The 21818-nt window shown below is 38.0% G+C and overlaps 1 protein-coding gene across 13 annotated transcripts in view; it reads right to left on the bottom strand.

The window, feature by feature from the left end:
- LOC122576604 (polypyrimidine tract-binding protein 2) overlaps window positions 1-21818 on the bottom strand; it is a 417022-nt gene that overhangs the window by 99215 nt on the left and 295989 nt on the right. Inside the window, exon 1 of one of the 13 annotated variants that reach the window (XM_043747182.1) lies at window positions 3347-3589. The exons of 11 other annotated variants lie outside the window; for them this stretch is intronic. In XM_043747182.1, coding sequence (XP_043603117.1) covers window positions 3347-3388 — 42 coding nt within the window. In that variant the 5' untranslated portion in view covers window positions 3389-3589. Of the gene's footprint in view, window positions 1-3340; window positions 3590-21818 lie in introns of those variants that run through there. One more of the 13 variants, XM_043747181.1, reaches the window with a different exon arrangement.

A 21818-nucleotide genomic window follows, 5' to 3' on the forward strand; every position in this document is an offset into this window, starting at 1 on the left:
AATGTCAAAGCAGTAAAAACGTTCAACAATGCAACGCAGAAATCGAAGTAACCAGGAAGGAAGAAAGAGGAAAGAAAAGAAGGGTCACTTTTCGACGTGTAACCACTGAATACTCTTTCCGGTCCCGTGGACAGGGGCTTACGGGGTGGAAGAATCGCCGCGGGAAAGAAGTCGAGGGTTTAATTTCAAAGGTTGGCCGAATCCGTCAGAAGCCACTCGAAGAGACTCGAAACTCGGAAAGAAGCGTGGAAAACTCGTCGAGTGGATACTTATATTATGTACTTAAAGCTTTTCGAATGAGAAACAGACAATAAACGAGGGTGCATTATATAAATTTTATTACAGCGATAAGAATAGAAAATGAAGTGACAATAACGCGAGATTTAATTATCTTTAGAATCCATACATTTAATTAACAAATTTGAAATTGAAAGATGTGACTGTAACACGATTCTATAGTCTCATTAGAGTTTCTTTAGCATCTGTACTACTATCTGTAAATCGCATAATGTCGATTAATTTCAATTTTTACATTATTCCTTGCTTCCGTGAACATAATTTCGTTTTGCAACGTTGCAACATTCTTTTTACTTATTACATTTTCTTTCGTTCGCTACTGTAAATCCAAAAAGAAACAAAAATTACTTTAAATTCACCTAACATTACAATCATAAAAAATCAACGCTAACGCAAAATCGAAAACGAAAATGGAAATATAGGGACGAAATTGGATAAAGGCCCAAATAATATAGAAAACAATCGCAGTGAAAAGAAGCATGGTTGAAAAAAAGATGTGAGCTGGAAAGTTGAGCGCGAGCAATTCCGAAGAAGAGGCTATCAAATGAGACACTCGAGATGTCGAGGACGAAACGATGCGGTACGCGAGTGCCTGTCGATCGCAGAAAAGAAGAGGCTTAATTGGCCGGCGTTTTCCTCGTTTTTGCAAAGGTAGCTTAGGCCACCGAGAAACGCTGCAAACAAGATCCGCTTCGAGGACCGTTCAATCGTTCTCAACGACGACCTCGAGGACCTACTCGTGTGCCTGGACAACGTGTTCCCGGTGTCTTCCTTTCATTCCACTTAGCTGTCCAAAACTTCGACTTGACCAGTGCCTTTCTTCCAGTTTTTTCTCTTTCTTCTATGAAATTTTCTGACAATTGCTATACGTTCTTACGTTATAGTATTAGTACTTTTTTAATATTACTAGATTGGAAGGATAACGCGAAAGTTTGCCCATTTTTGTACACGATACTAATTTGTTTGCAATTATTTTTACGAACCCTTTTATTTTAAGTTCCTTCTTATACACAGTTCATCTTTATGCACGATACCAGAACATTTTTACATATAATTATACGATTATAATGGATAATAATTTTTTTCTCCTCTTTATGTAAGAGAGAATAAAAATTCGAGTTATAAAGGGTTAACCCTAAGGGACGATAAAAATCCTACTTTCACCCCCTTTCCTGTTTCCAACCAGCCTTTCGTCGAGAATACGTCTTCCTTCATCCGAGCCGATAATTGGACATAATGGAGGCAATTCGCGGAAAATCGCTTGTAGGAAATGGGCACCGTGACCTCCTCCCACCGGTTGATAACGAGGGAGGATGCGCTCCGCCAACCGGAAGTCAACATTCCAATTCCGTTAGAAAATGCCTCGACACGGAATACCCTCTCTACGTCGGAGGGAACAAGGGATACCATTTTCCTCTCTGTTTTCTCTTTGTTTTACTACACTCTGCTGTTCTCTTATTCAATTTTTAAAATAATTACAATTAGATTGTGAATTTTCGTGCAAATCCATATCTTTATGGCTACTATTTAGATTCCAAGTCTTAATTCCGAGTCTTTTAAGATTCTCTGAACTGTTGCGACCACGTGTGTTTCAATATTATTAATCAAAAGAATATTATAACTGATTCGTGGCATTAGATAAATCCGAAAACTCTAAATTAAAAGGATGGAAACAAAAAGTGGGATTCGCAATTATCATATCGCTGAAAACGGAAGGCAAAACTATAACGTGGCTGGAACACAAGTCAAATACCAAGAGATCTCGTATTTCAAGGCGAGACGTGCGGCAATATGCAGCGGCAAACAAGTTGAAACACGCGAGGAGCAACCGATCCTGTCCCAATAATAAAAATCAGCTGTCGTATTATTCGAGGAGAGTCAAGCATGGTCCACGTAAAAGAGATTCCCATCGATATCGCCCTGCTTATCCTGTTTCATCCCGCTTGCTATACTAGAAGTTCCCCATCTTTTCGTCCCCCCTTCGCTCGATAGGATCTTCAACAACACGATAGAAAATTCTCTTCGAATTTATTAATAAATAAATAATATACACAAAATATTAAACGTTAAGTATTATTATTTACTATTATTTACTATTATTCCTTGTATTTCTTTGTAAATTCTTATAAGCTGTTTACTAAATGTTTTACGATTAGGATCGTGTAGACGGAAACGTCGTACAATACATATAAATCTCTTAGTAATGTGACAACTATTTCTTACATTTTATCTCGAAATTATATAATCTATCTCAAGGCAATGTATTTTTAGGGATAAGAGTAGAGGTAAATATTACAGAGAAATTTCTTGGAAACGTATTGTGATCACGCAAAGACCTACTGACCACGTTGTGTTTACATACTTTTCGTTTTTTCTTGCATGACCATGAGCTACATCAGAATGAATCGACTGCGTTCGTACAGAAAGAAAAAAAAAAATAATGCGTAGCATGTAATATCTATCTAGAAAATACTAAATTTATGTACAGTTCCTCAAAAATAAAACAACTCGAAAATTGAAAAGCGAGGAAAGTATCTAACTGAATGTTTACATGTTTATATAATAATCTTGTATACGAAATATCAGGAAATATCTATAACCAAGAGATACAGGAATAAAATAACAAATTTCAGTAATACATTTTCCACGAAGCACTCTCAGAGAAATTTTTAAATATATTTATATGTTAGTATAATAATATCCTATGTAATTGTACTCTAGCTTCCTATATGCAATGCATTAATACGCTTGCCAAATACCATGTAAAACACTAAATAGTTATAACCTGGTTATATCAAGAAACAAGAGTACTGAAAGATAATTATTATTCTTTGAGAGCTTCCTACTTTGTCGCTGTAAAAGAAACACATCTTACGAAACACAACAGATATACATATAAACAATGCCGCCATATTGCGGTATGCAATCTGATTCTCGATATCCAAACAATCGATATAAATCTTCAACTATCGAAACACGTATCATATCTTTATACCTAACCACTAAATAAAATACGACCGATAAACAGAAATTAAAAACTTACGCGTACAGGCAATACATCCAGCAAGGAATCTGAGCCGTTCGTTGTCATAGAGTTCGCGTTTTAGATCGTTGCGCATGTCCATGCATCGTTCGAACGTCGGCACACGAAACTATCACTGATGCGACACAGAAATACAAAAAAGCACATGTCACGAAAAAGAATATACAACACTAACGCTCGCGAGTATGTTAAACGATGACGCAATGGTTTCCGAATCACGGCACATCCAAAATACGGCGAAAAGCAAGACTGAACGCGGGAAAGTGATGTGAAACGACGACCGGTCAATGTCACGTTGATGCTCGCGCGTCCCCGTCACTACTCGGTTTCCTTCGACTGCGCGCGCTGTCGGTACACGAGTGGTGGGGACTGTCGCTCCTATTAAATATAAGTGCGCGAAAGATGAATACAAATACGCTGTTTACGAGAAGTATTTGTATTTATGATTAATTAAGCATGTTCAAGTATATTTCGTATTATTTAGTCCACTGAATATTTTGATATTCTGTATATTTTTCTATACTATGTGTGCTTTTTGCATTTTTGTAGACTTAAAATTTCCAACAAGTGAATAAAAATCTGCAGTCTAGTTATTAGTATTCTACTATTTTCAGTTTAGTCAGACTGTAATTTACCAATAATACGCCATAAATACAATCTAATTTTACGACAATAATATTCGGTAAGATTAATGATTATCTTATTTGTTCGATATTTTCTATTTTATAAAAGTTTATTGCTTCGAGCCATCGCAATGTTTCCTTAATTAAAAAAGACAAAAATTATCCGTATCACCTTCTAAAAGTTATAGTATAAAAATACATCTGAAAAAGGAAGTAGAAGGGAAAACGCACGTGCCGGGACGCAACAGGCGACGCTATGCTTGCATCCCCATTAGAATTCCAAGTAGGTTTCCCTTTTTCTCTTTCCTCCCGTTTCGCTAGCCGTAACTTCCGTCCTTCGGGCATGTTTCCACCCTCGACCACCGACAGGAAACCCAGATTCTTTTCTTTGAAGACGAACCAGAGTGCAGATAAGCCAGCACCATGTCGCCCTTTTCCGACAAATGCATTTCAGCAGCTCTGTAGAGTGCACCGAGACAACCTCTGATTGTGAGAATACTATTATGCAGAAATATGCTTTTATAGATTATGCTTTATTAGAAAATGCTTTTTTTTATCCTTTAGTAAGATTATTGGAATTTTTCAGAATTATTACGAATCCTTAATTCATCGCGATCTTATCGTGTATTTTTACTTCGTTGTGAATTTATCGTCAATTTTAGGATTTTTCTAATATATTGTGAATTTTTAAGTACTAAAAAATACGCCATTAATTATTAATTAACATGCAAAGTACTATAGCGTTAGTCATAATTTCTCATACATTTTAATTACTCCTCATTAATCTCTGCATGAAAATAAATATTCGCAATCTCGAACCGGGACAATAAACTAGCATACATATCATCGTTTCTAAAAGCATCGACGCACGATAAATCAACTCCTTGTTCTAGTAGCGAGAAGGAAAAGCTCCGAGGAGCATCAATTATCCGGACAAGTCAGAAACATACTAGTTGAAGCGACGAGCAGAGAAAGAGTAAAGAGAAAGGGAAAAACAGGAGAAAACGTTGTTCGAAAAGAATCGAATGCAAAAGAGCACTTTGGCGTTCAGCCATCGCTCTCGATCTTTCATCGAATCGAATTAATTGCGTCTGGAAGAGGGAGAAAGATGCAACGATCCGTGGCGAGAGGAAACTTGCGTGAAGCAGGCGAAGAAAAATCGAACGTGACTCGTCTTTCGTTTTTCAATTATACGTGGTAAAGGATATCGACGATTCTATAAATGAACACCGACCGTGGCGTAGACTGATGGATGAATACAGAGGCAGGAAAAAAGCAAAGGAGCCTGCTGTTCGTTTAATTGGTCGCCACCCCTTTCCAAGTGGAATCGCCCGAAGACGAATGAGAAATGCGAAAAAAGGCGAATCAGAGCGAACGGATGGAAACGACAAAAAATTATGTGAAGACATTTCAATATTATTGTCGGTTGGCGTCGGTTGGCTTCAAATGATTCCCTGAAGGTGTTGTTTCGATGAACAAAATTTGCTGACTTGGTAACATCTGATTAAATTTTTTAGATGTTTCGAGTAGTATAAAAAATTGTGAATTCTGTTTGATTTTCTTCTGGTTCAGAAAAATTGAAGATCAAATCGAGAATTAGAGCCTTTCATCCAGAAAATTGTCGATATTTTTTGCGTTTATAAAATTAATTTTACGTTAGGTTTAGATTTAGTTTTAATATAGAATTACGAGCACTTGAAATTGTTCGCGATGCCTTTGATGATTTAATTTTTTAGACGACCCTTTTCTATATATTGAAATTTGAAAAAAATCAGAGATACCGAGCAAATTGTAAATTACTACCCATAGCGCAAGAACTTTCAGCATAAAGTATTTAATACCTCGCATATAGCAACCTTAGTACATCGAATAGTTACATGAACATGAAACAAAGCAAGGAAAAGGAAATATTCTGGTGTTACAAAAACACGGTCCCCGAGAGCTACTCGATCTCCATCCCTGGCGTTCATCCCCTGGAAAGACTCGCACCGGTATTATTACAAAGCGACGCATTAAACTACACGATATTTTACTTTTATCTCGATTTCCCCTAATAAAATAGCCAGCCTTCCCTTCGGTAGAACGCTGGTGTGCGTTCATGTAAAAGCCAGTTGCCACCATTTTTCATCCCTCCGACACGTCCCCTTTAGACTCATGCTCGCGTTTCGATCACGATGAATACACGCCACCCGATATCGATTTCGATAGGTCACTTGTCCTTTTTATACGTATACATTGCGAGTTCCTTTATGATTTCTCTGCACCCGCCTACATTTTCAATACCACCCCCTAGCAACGATTCATCATTCCATCGACGAATTTACACGATCGGCGGTGCTGTACTGTGAAAAAGAAGGAAAAGAGGAAACAGGTAGAACGAAGCGCGCTATCTGATTTTATTTATTTGGTTTTCGATTCGTTTGATAATTAGGTGTGTCAATTTTCTGTAATTCGTATAAGATAATAACTTCGACGTCAAGGAATCGCGAGAGAAAGTCAGATATCGCATTACATAATTAAATTCACGTTCGTGAAAAAGAATATTAAACGAAGAAAAGAATAGCACAACTATCTGACTAGAACGAAATTTAGGCGATAGAAGCTCCGGAAAACAGCACGGTACTTAGATTCAAAAAATTCAAGTGAAATTCAGCGAAACAATTGTCATTCGCTAGTACCAGCAACCGGGAAAGCGCTTCAAAGATGAAGAAAATATAAAACAAAAGGGAGTACATCCTTCAATAACAGGGGTAGCTGCGCAAATGACACTAAATTTGCCTGTATTCAACGAAACAAAGGCGCTAACAATTCTCTGTCTGCATCACGCAAGATAAAAGTTACGGAAAACTGAACGAACGAACGAACCATCCTCTGTCTCCCAAATCTATCAGTATCGTATTGAAAAATAAAAAAATGAGTTGGGAAAAGATATCCTTTGGCAGGAGAGGACCAATTGTATCCAGTGTCACAGTGTAGTCATTAGGTAAACAAGAATGAAATTCGATCTACGTAGAAACAAGGAAGCCTAACAATTTCTATTTTCGTTGGATCGACCCTTTGTCTTGCAATATTCAGATACAATCGAGCATGATACTTCCTAACGCAATAAATGTAATATTAGATCATCTTGAAAATTTCCACACGAATACAAATACAAATTTTAAAGAATCGGTAAGTTTATAATTCACATTGTAGATCGTTTAACGTATCTAGGATAAATATTATCGATTTCTTCTAAACCTTCCATAGCTAGAATTTTCGTTGCTTATTTTAATTATAAAAGATTATAATCGATTATAGACGAGACAGAGCAATCCATCAAGCGCAAGAAACTTGAGCTACGTTCGGTGGAGATTGGCTTTCGTGAAACGTAGAGCTTCGGGGATAGTGCTTGCAAGCCGTGCAATCGAAAGGGGTTGCCTAAACGCTCGTATGGTCGACGAGGTAATACATATTGACGTTTCGCCAATAATTTCGCAACGTCCCGACGCTAGGCGTCGATGAGATTCCGAATGATGTACTAGGCCCCTCTTCATAAGGGGTGCAGAAATTGGAGACACGAAATTTTAACGAACACGTGACTTTCGGAAAATGGTTTCTCAAATTCTATCCGAGTCACGGTGTTTTAACAATTCTTCATAGCCGAATATCTTTCCGACTCGTTATAAAAATAATTCTACCTTATCCTGCCTGACAAAGTTTCACTGTTCACTCCTGGGACACCCTGTATATGCGATAAATTCCGGACGAATAACAAGAATAAACGGATGCACGAAACGCACGGTTCCGTTCGACGTATATTTCTCGGTTTTAGTTTTCGCCCCATCCTTTTCGCAGGACAGAGGGAAAACGTCAAAATGCGAAAACAATTCGCCCGCTAATAGGAACAATTCCGAACAATACAGGCGTCGTTAAACTTTATTTATCACGATGAACAGAGATAAAAAGCGGAATGGAAAACGCTCCACGATCTTTTTTTCAGGCTAAAGGGCGGAAAAAAGAAGCGGAAGGGATGAAAGTAGAGTTTTCACGATTCTATATATTCATTCGTAGAAGACGACGAGTCATGATTAATGCACCGTAGAGGATGATAACGGCGACATCAAAGAACGTCGATGTTCCCACGTGAAAGGGGATCTTTCTGTGAAAAAATTTGGTTAGAGGAATTCGAGTACGATCGCTAATTAATTAGGAGTATTAGCGGTGAGTCGAATAGATCTTTGAAATTCTATGTTTTCGTGCAAGTGGAATTTTGTGCATTGGCTGCTGGGTATTCAGGAATATTTTCAAAAATAGTAAAAATCGTAGAAATAATTAATAGAAATGAAATATAGAAGAAGAATTATATAAAAGATTATAGAAAGAAATTATATTAAAGAAAGAGAAATTTAATTTTATTGCAATAACCCAGAGATTCGACAGAGATCGAAGACAGATCATTTGCCATCGGTCATAAACAGTGACAACTCGGGCGGTATAATCGTCCCTAATTTTCTGTCACTATTTTCCCTTGGAACACGCATTGTCACGCGATCCCAATAAGCAGTAATTGAACGACGAAAGGCACATGAGAGAATTGCGAAACGGCCCCGTTCCACTCGTCGCCATTTTGCTCGAGGAACCGTGTCCGCCTGTTTACGAGACTCTGTCTGCTACATCAACGAGAGAACACTGCGATAATCGTAAAACCGTATCCGACGGGTAATCGCTAAATCGAAAGAACAGGCAGCTGCGAGCTCTCGAATTTGACTGCCTTCGTCGAATTATAGAGGGTCGTATGTTCACGATGACAAAACGAGTAGCTGTTTAATTGGGAAATAATAGCCATCGGGTGTTTTATCCTCGAGTGGTCTCCTCGTACTTTAAAGATCTTGGATCTAAGGTTGAAAATGTTGAGAGGCTTTGTATTTGATGTTAAAAAATCTTGACAAGTGGAAGAATTTTTTGAATTCGTGTTTCAACTGATATCGTTGATCTATACGTAGAATTATGAATTTCATATTTTCTCTCAATACAAACTAGTGAACTAAACGCGAAGTAAGAAAAGAAAAAGAAACTGAAATGCTAGTGGGGTGGATTAAACGCGTAGGTTTGTTCGATAAAGAAACGCGTGGATGAATTCGTAATACTCAGTTATATTAAAATAAGTATAATTACAAGTACAGAGATAGTGTATGCTAGGTTTTAATCGTCGCTCGAACAATGCCACTATACCAATCGAAGAAAGTATAAAAATACTCTTCTACGGAGCACGTACATACTCCATTTATATGGACGGACGTTACCACAAAAAGTTAACCTTCTTATGTAACTCCGGCTGAAGATTACAGAAAACAGTAATAACAATCTGTCCCGATTTCATTTGCCTCTATTCAGAGGCGCAATAATATGAATCTCTCGCAGATTCGAATTTTCCGTCGACTTTTTCTACGCTCGTGTGCCGCTACACTGGATAATAGCGAAAGGCTGGCAAGGAAATTTCTGTTTCACCCCTCAGGAATCCTACGTTTTCGTGCGGCTGTCGTACCGTAGGAGATAACACGGGACGCTATTAATCATGTCAGGGGATGCACCGTGTCGAAACGCGTTATAAACGCGGCGTACGCCATTGTATCGCGGCGTGCAGACGCCACTGGACATAGGAAGGGGTGTCGCGCGGGTGGTAACGGTTCATCAATAACCGGTATTTCCAAGCTGACTGTCCGTTCTACGGTTCTACATCCTTTCCATAAAACTGGCAAGACCGTCTATCGGGCCATCGGCCAATTTATTAACCCCTCGCCATGTCACCCTTCGCCTATTGGCACCCTTTCGTCGTCAGAGAAATTTATCGGAGGCGCAGTCTACGATCGCACACCTCCTCGTTCTACATAGATTATGTTATAGATTATGTCTTTTCTAGATACAATTCCGTGGATTCGGTGCAAGAGATACTCGTGTTATATTTTTGCAAAAACGAATTAAAACCGTTGTCGAGTCTTTAAAGAATCGTATAATTTCAGATTCTACCTAGAAATGGCTGTAACGGCATCTGTGTATGCCAATGTCAACACTTTTGATGAAATAAGCTTTCTACAAAAAATAACAAAGTCAAAATAAAAAAAAGTACGAATAGCATAAGCTTTAACGCTCCCTTCTGGTATCAGAAAATAAATTTAAAAAGGAACAGTAGAAAGTTCTGCGTGAGAAATTATTTGAACATGAATTTTTTAACGTATCGACGTTGGTATTTCTTGCGCCAGGTCGCAGAATTATTTCAAGAGAAATCGTTTAGTTGAAATTTCGGTAATTATGTAGAAAAGGGGACAAGGTAATACCGATATTGCTGACGTGGGGCGATCATGGTTCAAAACATAATTAATGGTTCAAAAGTTATAACCGAAAGAAAATGCTACTTGTTGCATTACTCCTTATTAGGATTGTGATCCTAATGGTGATAAAGTATGGCAGGTTAGATTACGTTAGATTGCGTGGGTGGCCCAAAATCCAATTTTTTACATACGTTCACTGACATTTTAATTTAATTTTTAATCTTCAGGGATATCTTGTTAGATATGCACATTGTGTTAATTATAGGTTAATTGAAACGGCTATTAAGAAGGCCGAATGGCGATTGTTGTTGAATAGATAATGTGGTCAAGGTTGCGTCATAGTAATGGAATTCGTAGGCGGGTGAATTGAGTTTCTGGAACTGGGCTGGTTAATGGGAATATATAGTGGATACAAAGGCTAATTCTGTGCTTCTGTTTGGCTTGTGTTCTTGCTTGTTAATACTGCAAGTGGGTGGAAATTTGACGAATGCATTCTTGATTAAGTGGCAAAAAAAGGGGTTGAGAATTAAGAATCGAAATATTGTTTAATAAACTACAATCGATATGTTCAAACGACATATCTTAACAATTCCTCGCTGTACTAAAAAGATATTCCTACGCCGACAGATAGATGAACAAAGCAGGAGACAAGATAAAATTCGAGTGGAAGCTTCCACTTTAAAATACATTCGCAGTGTCAAAATCATTTATCAAAATATAAAGCTCCTCGCAGTAAAAGCCCTGTATCGATCGCGATCTCAAGAATTCCCGTGGCACTTCTTTTCTAATGGCAACAAAGAGGAGCAGAATCTCGATAACGCCACGATCGAGCAGTACATTCGAGCTTTTCAAAGCTGTTAACGAACGAAAACGCGAATAATCGAGTCGATGACGCCGGCAATGCCTCGAAGTAACGTCCATAAATCACCGATGGCGTTTTCCGCTGGATAAAAAAAAAAAGTATCCCGGAAACGAGACGAAACGAATTGAAAACCGGCCCCGATAGTGATCAATCAAATTGATATTTATTCTGGCTGTTTAATACGTTTAATATGACTTCCATCGACCGCGGCAAATGCACGGATGGTCGCAATGATTTCCAACCCCTCTGATGGTGGGCGAGGACTGAAATATGAACGTTGTGTTTCGTTCGATCGCTTCGAGATTTGTTTTCCAGCGAGAATGCGCCGAATCGATTGATTCTTCTTTTTTTTTTTTTTTTTTTCGCAGGCTCGGGAGAAGTTTTACTGTTGGGATTAATTTTGAAAATTATTCCTCTTTTCGTTTTATTATCTTTAATAAGGAAGTTTCGAAACAGTTTTGAACTCTTCTTTTGAGAATTTCTTCTTTTATCAACTTCTCGATACGCCTGATTTTTTCCGTGATATTTTTCAAAGTAATGTCATTTTCTCTTTCTATATTGATCACTTAAATTAAATTTCTACGCTGATATGATATTAGTCAATTTTATAAGAAGCTTCAAAAGTTATTGGGCAGTTTAAAGAATGTTTCAAGAATTACAAGATATGATAAAACGACAGCCACATGTACAGCGAGAAAGAAGTTCATGTCGAAACGAGTCTTCGTATCTTTGAAAATCATTCTCTGATTCTTCGCATGGAACATCATTTAATCTTCGTTCCCATCCATTTCTTAACGTCGATCGGTTCTCTCGAGAGAGTTTAAATGTTTGCGCGAGCCAGGAGGTTGCGTTTGCTCGAATTTCACATCGAGTTTCTCGTCGCTCCCGAAACGGTGGGTCGGTATATTTCGAATCGACCGAAAGTTTCTCTTACGTATGTTTGGATTCGCCGGCAAATATAACCCTATATTAACCGTGCGATCGGGGAGTGCACCCCCGGGGGTGCTTTTGACGCTTTCGAGCTTCTCTGTCTCCCTGCCTGTCGCACGCGTTCGGCTCACGCTTTCTAATTTGCTCCACCACCTTCTCCGACTGATGAATATCGGTCTGAATTGTCGCCAACTGGACCGTCGATCGATTCGTAGAATCGTGGATGGAGAAATGCTTTTTCAGAAAATTATGTCGGGAAGATTGAGAATCTGAGAAGCGTAGTGAACGCCTCTCGTTTGTTCGGCGAAGTTCAGCAAAGTTTGGTAATGTTTGATAAAGTTCGAATATCGATTATCGGAGTTCTTGGCGAAGGGTTACTTTCGTGAATTATTTTAAGAAGAATGGAAATTCAGGCAATGTGTGTGTACGTGTATAGCGAGTGTTTGGTGGAGTTTAGTTTAGTTCGAATAGTCGTCAGTGTGACAAATAATTGATTAGTAAAATGGTAGATGAAGAATTGCTTCTTCCATCATATACAATAAAATGAAATGCAGCGATTATGCGAATACCTAGATAATAATTTGAATATTAAACGACTAGTTATGCACTTACTATTTGTAAAAAGTACTTATTAAATCGCTCAATTATATTTCGCTCGCTAGAAAACATTAAATATTTCAACAAGGTTTCGTAGCACCTTAAAAGCGTACGAAACGACGCAACATCTGACGCTGGAGGCGAATCTACCTGCAGCCATCGTTGTAGAAGGTTGGTTATCTTAATCCCAAACATTATCACCAACGAAATATTTCAGAAGAAAACGCTTACCATAAACTTACAGTCAACGTGTTAAATTCGAGTGAAAGACCAGATATTAATCACGTGTTTCGGTATTAAAACGAAACAATTTTTTAAAAACGATCCAATTATCAGTTAGAACCTCTAACATATTTAACATCATCGAGAATAACAACAGTAACAAAATGTGAATCTTTGGTACAAAAATTGTCTGAAATTCGACTAAATATCGAACTTGGTGTCTCGTCACTGCTATACACCCTCCTTGAACCTTCACATTTATTTTAGCCTCGATGAGTTCGCACTTCTTCGACGTCAAACTCCGGCGACGGCTTCCAACAAACAGTCTCGAAAATCTAACCTAACAAACTTCAACGATCACATAGGAACGAAAGGAAAACAACAGAAAAAATAAGCAAGATAATCAAGCTAGATTGATGATTCTTCGAGATCGAAGAGGGGACGATTTTTTACCTACAACGCGAGAACAAATCGTCGTCGAAAACGGAATATTAAAAGCGTAAAGGGGTAGCGAACTTTCGACCGTTGCTAGGCTTATTTATACTGGACGAGGCTGTTTAACGCGGAACCGTTTTCCTTATTTTTACGCCCGGCCCCATTAAGAACTTCCACGCTTTTATACCGTGACGTCCAATTTTTTTACGGCCACGCTTTCGCGTCTTTACGACCGCCAATATCTTTTTATCGTCGTGGTTCCCAGTAGCGCCCTCCACGTTTCGGTTTCGAAGCACCGACCGTTTAAATCTTAATCACTGGCTTCAATTCCACAGCGGTTTGCCCCATTCACCGGTTTCTTGTTAGACGCGACCCTAAGATGCTTCTGATGCACGTGGCTTGATGATTTTGGCGAAATTTTATTTTTATTTTATTTTTTTTTTTTGTTATTTTACGAAATATGCCGCAATTGTAAAATATTCATCTCACAGAGTTTGCCATTCTCTTCCATAATCTTGTTCCGATTATTTATATATTATTTTATAAAACGTCAAACGCTTCTATCGGGTTGTAAACATTTTTACAATAAAAATTCTTATTTCTGTTATAAAAGCACGTTTCGATTCGATTACTACAGGATTTTAAAAAAAAAATAAACACAAAACCGAAACACTCTCTTACTACTCCATCGTATTATAAGTAAAGAAAGATTTACAATTATCCGTGGGAAAGTGAATAGCAGTGTAGCTTGAGAATCTTAGTTAAGTTTTACATGGAACAACTTTCAGAATAATGCGCGTATCAAAAGTCACTGCAAACTATGATTGATCTGTACTACTAGCCGCTGGGATGGACTGCAAGTGAAAACAGATCGTGCACTGTCAGACACGTTTCGCAATTGATATCACGTAGGAATTACGTCTCTAATTTTTCACATTGTTCGAATTCTCTTGCACAATTGAACTAATATTATCAGTGAATTTTTGAACCAATAATCAGACTAAAATTAACGAAGCGCAAGTTTTCTTTTAGATACGTAGTACTAATAAAATTTAAACGAAAAGAATCTTCTCTTGGGAGATATAAAGAATGCAAAACTTGGAAAATATCGGAGATTTAAAGAGCAGAGAATTTTACGAAACTAGAAATTTAAAAAATCGAAAATTTCAATGCTTCAGAAATTCAGTTGATAATTTAGTAGATTTGGCAAATTTGTAATTTCTAAATTATAGTTGAATATATTTATAAACGCGGAAAAGCGAAGCAAGGGAGGGTGAGTTACGGTAAGATTACAAGGAGAAACAGGCGAAAATAGCAAGAGCAGAGAAAGTAGCGGGGTGGAAAGGGGGAGTCTGGCACGCAGCCAGGCCCGGATCTCAATGGGAATCGTGTTACCTGTCTCATGCTACTTTGTAGCGCTACCCTAATCTCGCATCCGGTGTGATTTATCGGGCTGTGGCCTTACGGCGCGTGCCTTACGATCCCGCTGGATTTGTTCCTGCGGGTAATCGAGAATCGACCTAGAAGAACGTTCTAGGAATTGACGTTTCCAGGAGAACGATGCGTCAGAGCACAAAAATATTCGCAAATTGTGAATCAAGCGAGACAGACATCAAGCGTTCGAAACGAACGAATTTCTCGACTTCGAGATTCGAATTTTTGTCTCATTACTTTCATCGTTTGAAGAAAAGGTTTATCCGATCCAAGTGTCTATGATAATCGATTCTCATCGAACGAGTTCGCGGTAAGTAGACAGAGAATTTGAGAGAATAACCTTCAACGTATCTTCCACTACTCGGCCAAACCTTTTAATTATCAAAAAGTTGCTCTCAATTCACTTAACTTCCATCCAATCACGAAAACACTTCCCAAACCAGCCATCAGAATCGGATCAAATGAAGTTCGATGAAAGAAAACAGCGAAGGAATAAGGAAGAAACGTTTAAAGAATTGAGATTAAGAACGGGTTTAAAATTCAAAAGCGAATCGTTTCTACTTTCGTTTTCGTCGACTAGCAAGCGAAATTAACAGAATACTACAAGATATTTCGCTGTACGGTACCGTATGCTGGTAACGAAGCAAAATTAGCAAGGAAGGAAATATTTCAGCCACGCGAAAGAACCAAAATTAGATAAATGCGAGGCCGGTTTTTCTTATGGAGAGCAGAATGGAGATGCAGGCAAATCCCCTGGAATATTAATGAACGAATGCGTCCTTTTACTGCATGTAATTTCTGTCATTTTTAACGTTTCGCGAGCTTCGCGTTTCTTACGACACAGAATACGTGTTTGGATATTTTATAAATGAAAGCAAAGAAAGGCGAAGCATTCGCGTTGATTCGACAGCGTGAAATAAAATTTGTACGAGATTTCTATCTTTTAAATATTCCGCCAATGAAAATTTGTAGAAATAAACATATAAATCAGAAAGTGTCGAGAACATTCCCAACGAAAAGAATTCTTTTAATCAGACTCGACGGGAATTCGAAATTTCGTGGTCAAACTGAAAAAATATCTGCAGAACGTCGGTCGAAAATTCCACATTAAAATGCAGAATAAAAAATAGAAGAGAAAAAGATGTAATATGGAATCTTTTTGCAGGCTTTTACAGCAAACGGGAATAATTATTCCCCCCGTAGGCGAAACGGTCGTATCGAAGCTTATTAACGACCGTTTAATTACCGGCTGCGATAATTATATCTGGCCGCGTCGATTAAATTCGCTTAAGGGTACCTACATGGCCTCGAAATATCGCAAGGGTCCGATTGAAATTTCGCGAAAATGTTTACGCGAACGTAAAAAAGAGCCAGTCGAGTAATTACGTTTGTTATCAGTCTACAGGGTGAAAGTGCAGTATTGTTTGGAAAATTACATGTAGGTACTAATGAACGTACTGTTTTTCCGTTCTGGATATTTCCAAGGTTTGCTTCCTGCTTTATCCACGTTCGTTTCATTTAACGCAATCGATTCCTTGTGATTTGTCTATACAACTATTCGTGTCTGACAATAAGATTCTTTCATCAAATCGGTGGGAATATCGCGCAGAAATTATCTAAGCGTTTATGGACTATTAAATTTAGAATCCTGACAAGTGTGTAAATTGCTAATTTTAAATTTGGAAAAAAGCAGCGTAAAGCAGCGTTGCCGAAAATAAATTTAGCATCTAGAGAACGTTGAAAATATTTGACATTTCCACATGGAAAGAATTTTATTTTTGAAAGAAGATATTGCGAAAGCTTGGCTGTGAGAATTTTTCAATTCCGGCACTAATAATTCTTATAGACTAATAGACTAAAATAATAGAGAAAAGTACGTTGAAATGTACATTTCAGCAATCTCGGTGCTGTTTTATTTGAATAAACGACATTCCGTATGCATAAACTTAATAAGTATTTCACGGGTAAACAGCGAACGAAGATAAAGGAAGGGGGAAAGATTGGAAATTTGAACAAAAGAGACTTTTAGCGGGATAGCCAAGTTTTGAAATGAGATTTTTTAAATATTTTTTTAACTAAAACGAGCAAACGGAATTATGACAAAAAATTGCAAATTTCTGCTGGATGAGCTTTTAGTAGAATATTGTATATTTTTAGAACGGTTGGAAATTATTTTCGACGTAAAATGAGAATTTTTAATATCCTTTGCGATAAAGTGGCAAACGAGATGAAAATCGAAAATTTTTAGTAAAAGAAAATTCGTAATGGAATATTATGTTACGTTTTACGTTCTGTGCGTATAAGGTAAATGAAAATCGAAGAAGACGAAAATACGATATTTCTAATAAAAGAATTTTCGCGAAAATATTTCGTAGTTCTGGAAAATTGAAAATTTAAAAATATGAAAGATTAATAATCTTTTCCTCCAGGGAAATGAAATGTTATTTCTCAAAATTTCCAATTCCAAACATTACCATATACATATGTACATTTTTCACATAAATTACAAATATCACACTTTGCTGTAATAAAATAATACAAACTAAAATAGAATAAGAAACGAGTGTATGCTTGCTCGTTCGTTTATTGTTCCTAGTTATTTCACCTATGGATATTATCTGATCGTTATATCGATATTACATCGTCTGTTTTATGCTATAAAGAGGAAAAAGAAAAAAGGAAAAATAAAGAGACGAACAGCAAAATGAGCCTCGGAAAGAGAAAAGGAGAAGGAGAAAAATATACTACAGGCTGATAGTTGGTAAAAGGAACAAGGACTAACGAAAGGCACCGCCTGATGCTGCAAGCAATTTATCTAAACGGTCGCGAGGTCACTCGAAACGAAAGGCAAAGAGTCCATCCGGAATATTACTGGGCATCGGGCGCCATTGCGCTTTGATTCTTTTGTGCGTGGCTCGTGGGACCTCCGCCTTGAGTTATCGAGGCCACTGAGGGCAAAACGAAGCGAAGAAAAAAGAAGAACGCTGGAAGAATGGACGTACTAGGCGATCTACGGAATACACAGAGGCCAAGAGGAAAGGGAGGATGAGTTCTAGTCTTTTTTTCTCTTTTCGAGAGCCGCCATTTTCTGCACGGGAAATTTCCAATCGATGAGAATGGAGTCCGCACGACGTGAAAAATGTTAATTAATAAAAGCTTGCTCGAGATTCTTAAATTCAGTCTACTGGATGCGATCGTTTGAATCACACTTTGAGAATTATACTTTGAGGAATATTCGTACGGCAATCAATTTCGATGAAAACTTTGTGAAATTTTGTAAAGTATGTATCCTTAATAATCTTAATAACGATTAATCTTGACGCGGATATATTGGAATTAATAAGTATCGTTTATTTGTCAACGCGTCAATTATTATAATAAGCAATTAGAAAGTATAAATAGATAATTATGGATTGTATCGACAATCGAATTAAGATAAGTATCGATAATTATCAATTTTCAAAGGTAAAATGTGCATAATACAGGAAAATAGACTCCAAATTGCAGTTTTATCAGTAACGACGACGATAAATAATTTCGTACGCAAAAGTACAAAACATCGTTAATTTCGATAGTAATTAACCTGGATGGCAAATTATACGAGATAATATATTAGAAGAACGCAGAGAATAATTAAACGTAAAGCGTATTCTAAGCGTATCTCAGAACAAATAATTGAAATGATAAAGTGTAGAATCTAGGATAGTTAAAAATACGTGAAAGCTAAACGTAAGATCTACTTTCATCAGTGTCGTAATTTGAATAATTTAAATAACAAACAAGCTTATTATCAGTGAAAATAACGATGGCAGGTAATAAATTTATTCAAATAAAATTTCCTATCCGGATCTGTATTCAGAATCCGTAACTATCTTTTTGTCTTCGCTGAACCTCTTACTAAAAGGTAAAGTTCTGCCTACGTTCGAATTTTCCTCATTTTCTACGTCTTCTCGATCCTTCGAAATTATTTATTACAACATCTAACCCAGCATCGAAAGGAGACTTCTATTTTTAAGAATATTTTAACAAATTACAAAAAGACTTGAATTAATATTTGACGACCGAAAGAAGAAATGTAATACTCTGCATTTATCTTCCTCGAAAATGTTGATAACCTGACATTCTGATCCGATTGCGGTGGCCACTGGTGAAAATACCAGGTGTCACGAGATTATTGGTGAACGAAGAAAGAAAAGCAGGTCGAAATAGAAGCGGCGGAAAGGCCAGTGAAATCAGGTTGCCACCGAATTAAGCGACGTCCCGGGGTTCGGAAAATAGACGACCCGATACGTGTTCCTTTAATAAAACTTATCAGAGATCGATTTATCATCGTTCGAAAGCACCGGTTAGATACGTTTGCGGCTTTAACTAGCACTTTCCTTGGATTTTTCATGGGTCTCGCTTTTCCACTCTTCTCCCTCCATATCTTTCTCAACAAACATTAATCAGTAACTTATAATTATTTCTACACTAATTTACGCTATATACGCGATATATTATTTCATCAATACGTAATTATATCAAAAGACCAAGCAACCTTCCTATATCCTTTACATTTATACTTGTATCTATCTATATTTACCTGTATCTCTACATTAAGTTCATATTTATTGATTCTCAAATATCTTCTTACACGAACGACCATGAAATTTTGATCGCACAATTAAACGATTCAGCGCGCCGTCAAATTTCAGAATATACCGAAAACCAGAATAATAAAAGCCAGATTTCATGGATGAATCGTTAGCCGCGATTCGCAATCTCCTCTCCGACGGTACAATTGTTTTCGGATTTTCGCCATCCAGCAGCGGAATGTCATATCAGAAAATCCGGAATGAAAATGGGAAAGGGACGGACCAATCGACCATGGGGACTTCTGAAACCTGGCCGAAACTTCTGCTTGGCATGTCTGACATATTTCATGCTGGAATGTTTCTCTGCGAATGCACCGGAACGCACACCGCGATTTCCGGGATGCCATCATCAACCCCCGACCGCTATTCTCGTGCGAATAATCACCATCTCTCGATTTTACGGTTCCAACCACTTTTCCATTCGCTTTGCCCTCGTCGTGCATGGAAAACACTGTTAATTAACTATCGAGGTTGGTCGGAACGATAGATTTTTCAATGGCACTAGATCGCGGATGAAACGTGAAAAGCGGATGCTTCTGTAGAATCGTGGAGATGTTGGTTTATCGGTGTAAGCAGATTGTATTGAATTCTCTTGAATTATTGCGGTAGGAACGAATAAAAAATTGCAAGAATTTTGTGCAAGCAAATTATAAATAAATTTAGAGAGTCGAGATACTGCTTAAATTAATACTACGATAAAATTCGTGGTATGGCAATAGCGAAAATAGGATATTTTATACACAAAATACATGTTTTTAGTAGATATAACCTAATATTCGTATAAAATATTCTCTTTAGTGTAAACTAACATCGATATTCAAGTACAGATCAGCTTTCTACGTACGAAATCTACTTCGGTATAACGCAGGCACCGGTCTTCGAATACCAACTTTTTTTAATTTAAAAAAATTCTCTTTAGTATAAGCAAAGCCAATTTTCGAATACCAAGCGACATTTCGCTGGAAAGATCCAGTGAAATTAAAAGAATGAGAAAAGAATCGACGCCGACCAATTTTGCACGAACACGCGTCAGAAGCCTCGTTCACGAGTTCACGAGAATATCTACGAACATCCCTCGATTCATCAAGTAAATAAGAAACTGTCGAGACTCCTCGAGAACGGAGAACGAGGAAACTTCTCTTTCGAAAGGTTCGCGTCATCTTTCCGAGATTCGATCGAGAAGAAAAGCCACGAACAATCGACTGTCGAGGAGGCAAAGGTGATCGAAGCACGGGGATAACAACACGGCGGAAGATAAGGTTGCACTTTTGAAATTAGCTCGCCAGGCCGGAAACGACTTTTCTTCGACGAGGCAAGAAAGAAACAGGGTCTCTGGCCGTCGTTGCCGGGGCTTCCGTCGAGCTTAATCGAGAAAATGGCTGAACCGTGGCGCAGTGAAAAGAGGGATAGGCGCGTGATCTCGCGAGATCGGAAGCCATTTATGGTCCCTGATCGACTTAGAATCGTCGACTGCGTGTAATCTGCTTAGACGATGCTATTCTCCGACGTAATTACCGATAGATCGCCTTCTTCATCCCTTACCCGTTGAGGAAATTGCGATTTTCACGGAGCTCCTTCGTTCTACATATTCCAAGATCTTTTTTACCTCTTAACGGTCCAACTCGCTCATTCTCCAACAAATTACACCTTTCTAATATTAAAATTCTATTTACTTGTCAAAACGAGGAAAAAGTGTGCAAATATAGCGAGCGTATTAACGACTTAACCTAAATATGGCATAATAGAAATCTAAATAAAACTCCCCAAATATCCCCAATCACCGATACTTAATGCGAAACCGTATCACAAAGGAAGCCAATTTCACAGTCATTCGCCTGTTAACAGCCTTCACGCCCTTAGACTAACGAAACATCAAAAACTTGGAGAAAAAAAACTTCAACGCCCTCGAGCGAGCACCGTCTCAGAGGTCGTCAGCCGAGTTTTTCATCAAAAGAAGAAAGGCCATGACAAAAGAGAGAAGAAAATGACGAAGGCGGAGAAGCAGAAGAAGAAGCAAGCCTGAGGGACTACTAGACAAAAAAATAATGTACGGTAATTGACTCCGGTCTAACACCTTTAACGAGACTTACGCGTGAACCCTTTCATTCGATGGGGTGAAATCCACGCGAATGAGTGACGCAGCATAGTGACCATTTGTGGATAATGGGACGGAACGAGGCGGAAAATGGCACATCAAAAAGAAACTGGGACAAAGGAGACCAGCCGGCTGTCCACCTAATAAAGCAAAGTGGCTAACGATACCCAAGATGTTAGGGCTGATTTTCATCAGGTGTCCCTTCAGACGCCATTTATCTTTCATTATCGGAGATTTTTGTGAAGAAGCTGCTTTCTCAGAACTCTGCTATTTTTAGCTAAATTAATCCTTTCACCGAATATTTCAGATTTTTGCAAGGTAACATTCGTATCGTA

This window comes from Bombus pyrosoma, linkage group LG16 (genome assembly GCF_014825855.1).
Source record: "Bombus pyrosoma isolate SC7728 linkage group LG16, ASM1482585v1, whole genome shotgun sequence".
In the NCBI taxonomy this organism is placed as follows: Eukaryota; Metazoa; Arthropoda; class Insecta; order Hymenoptera; family Apidae; genus Bombus; species Bombus pyrosoma.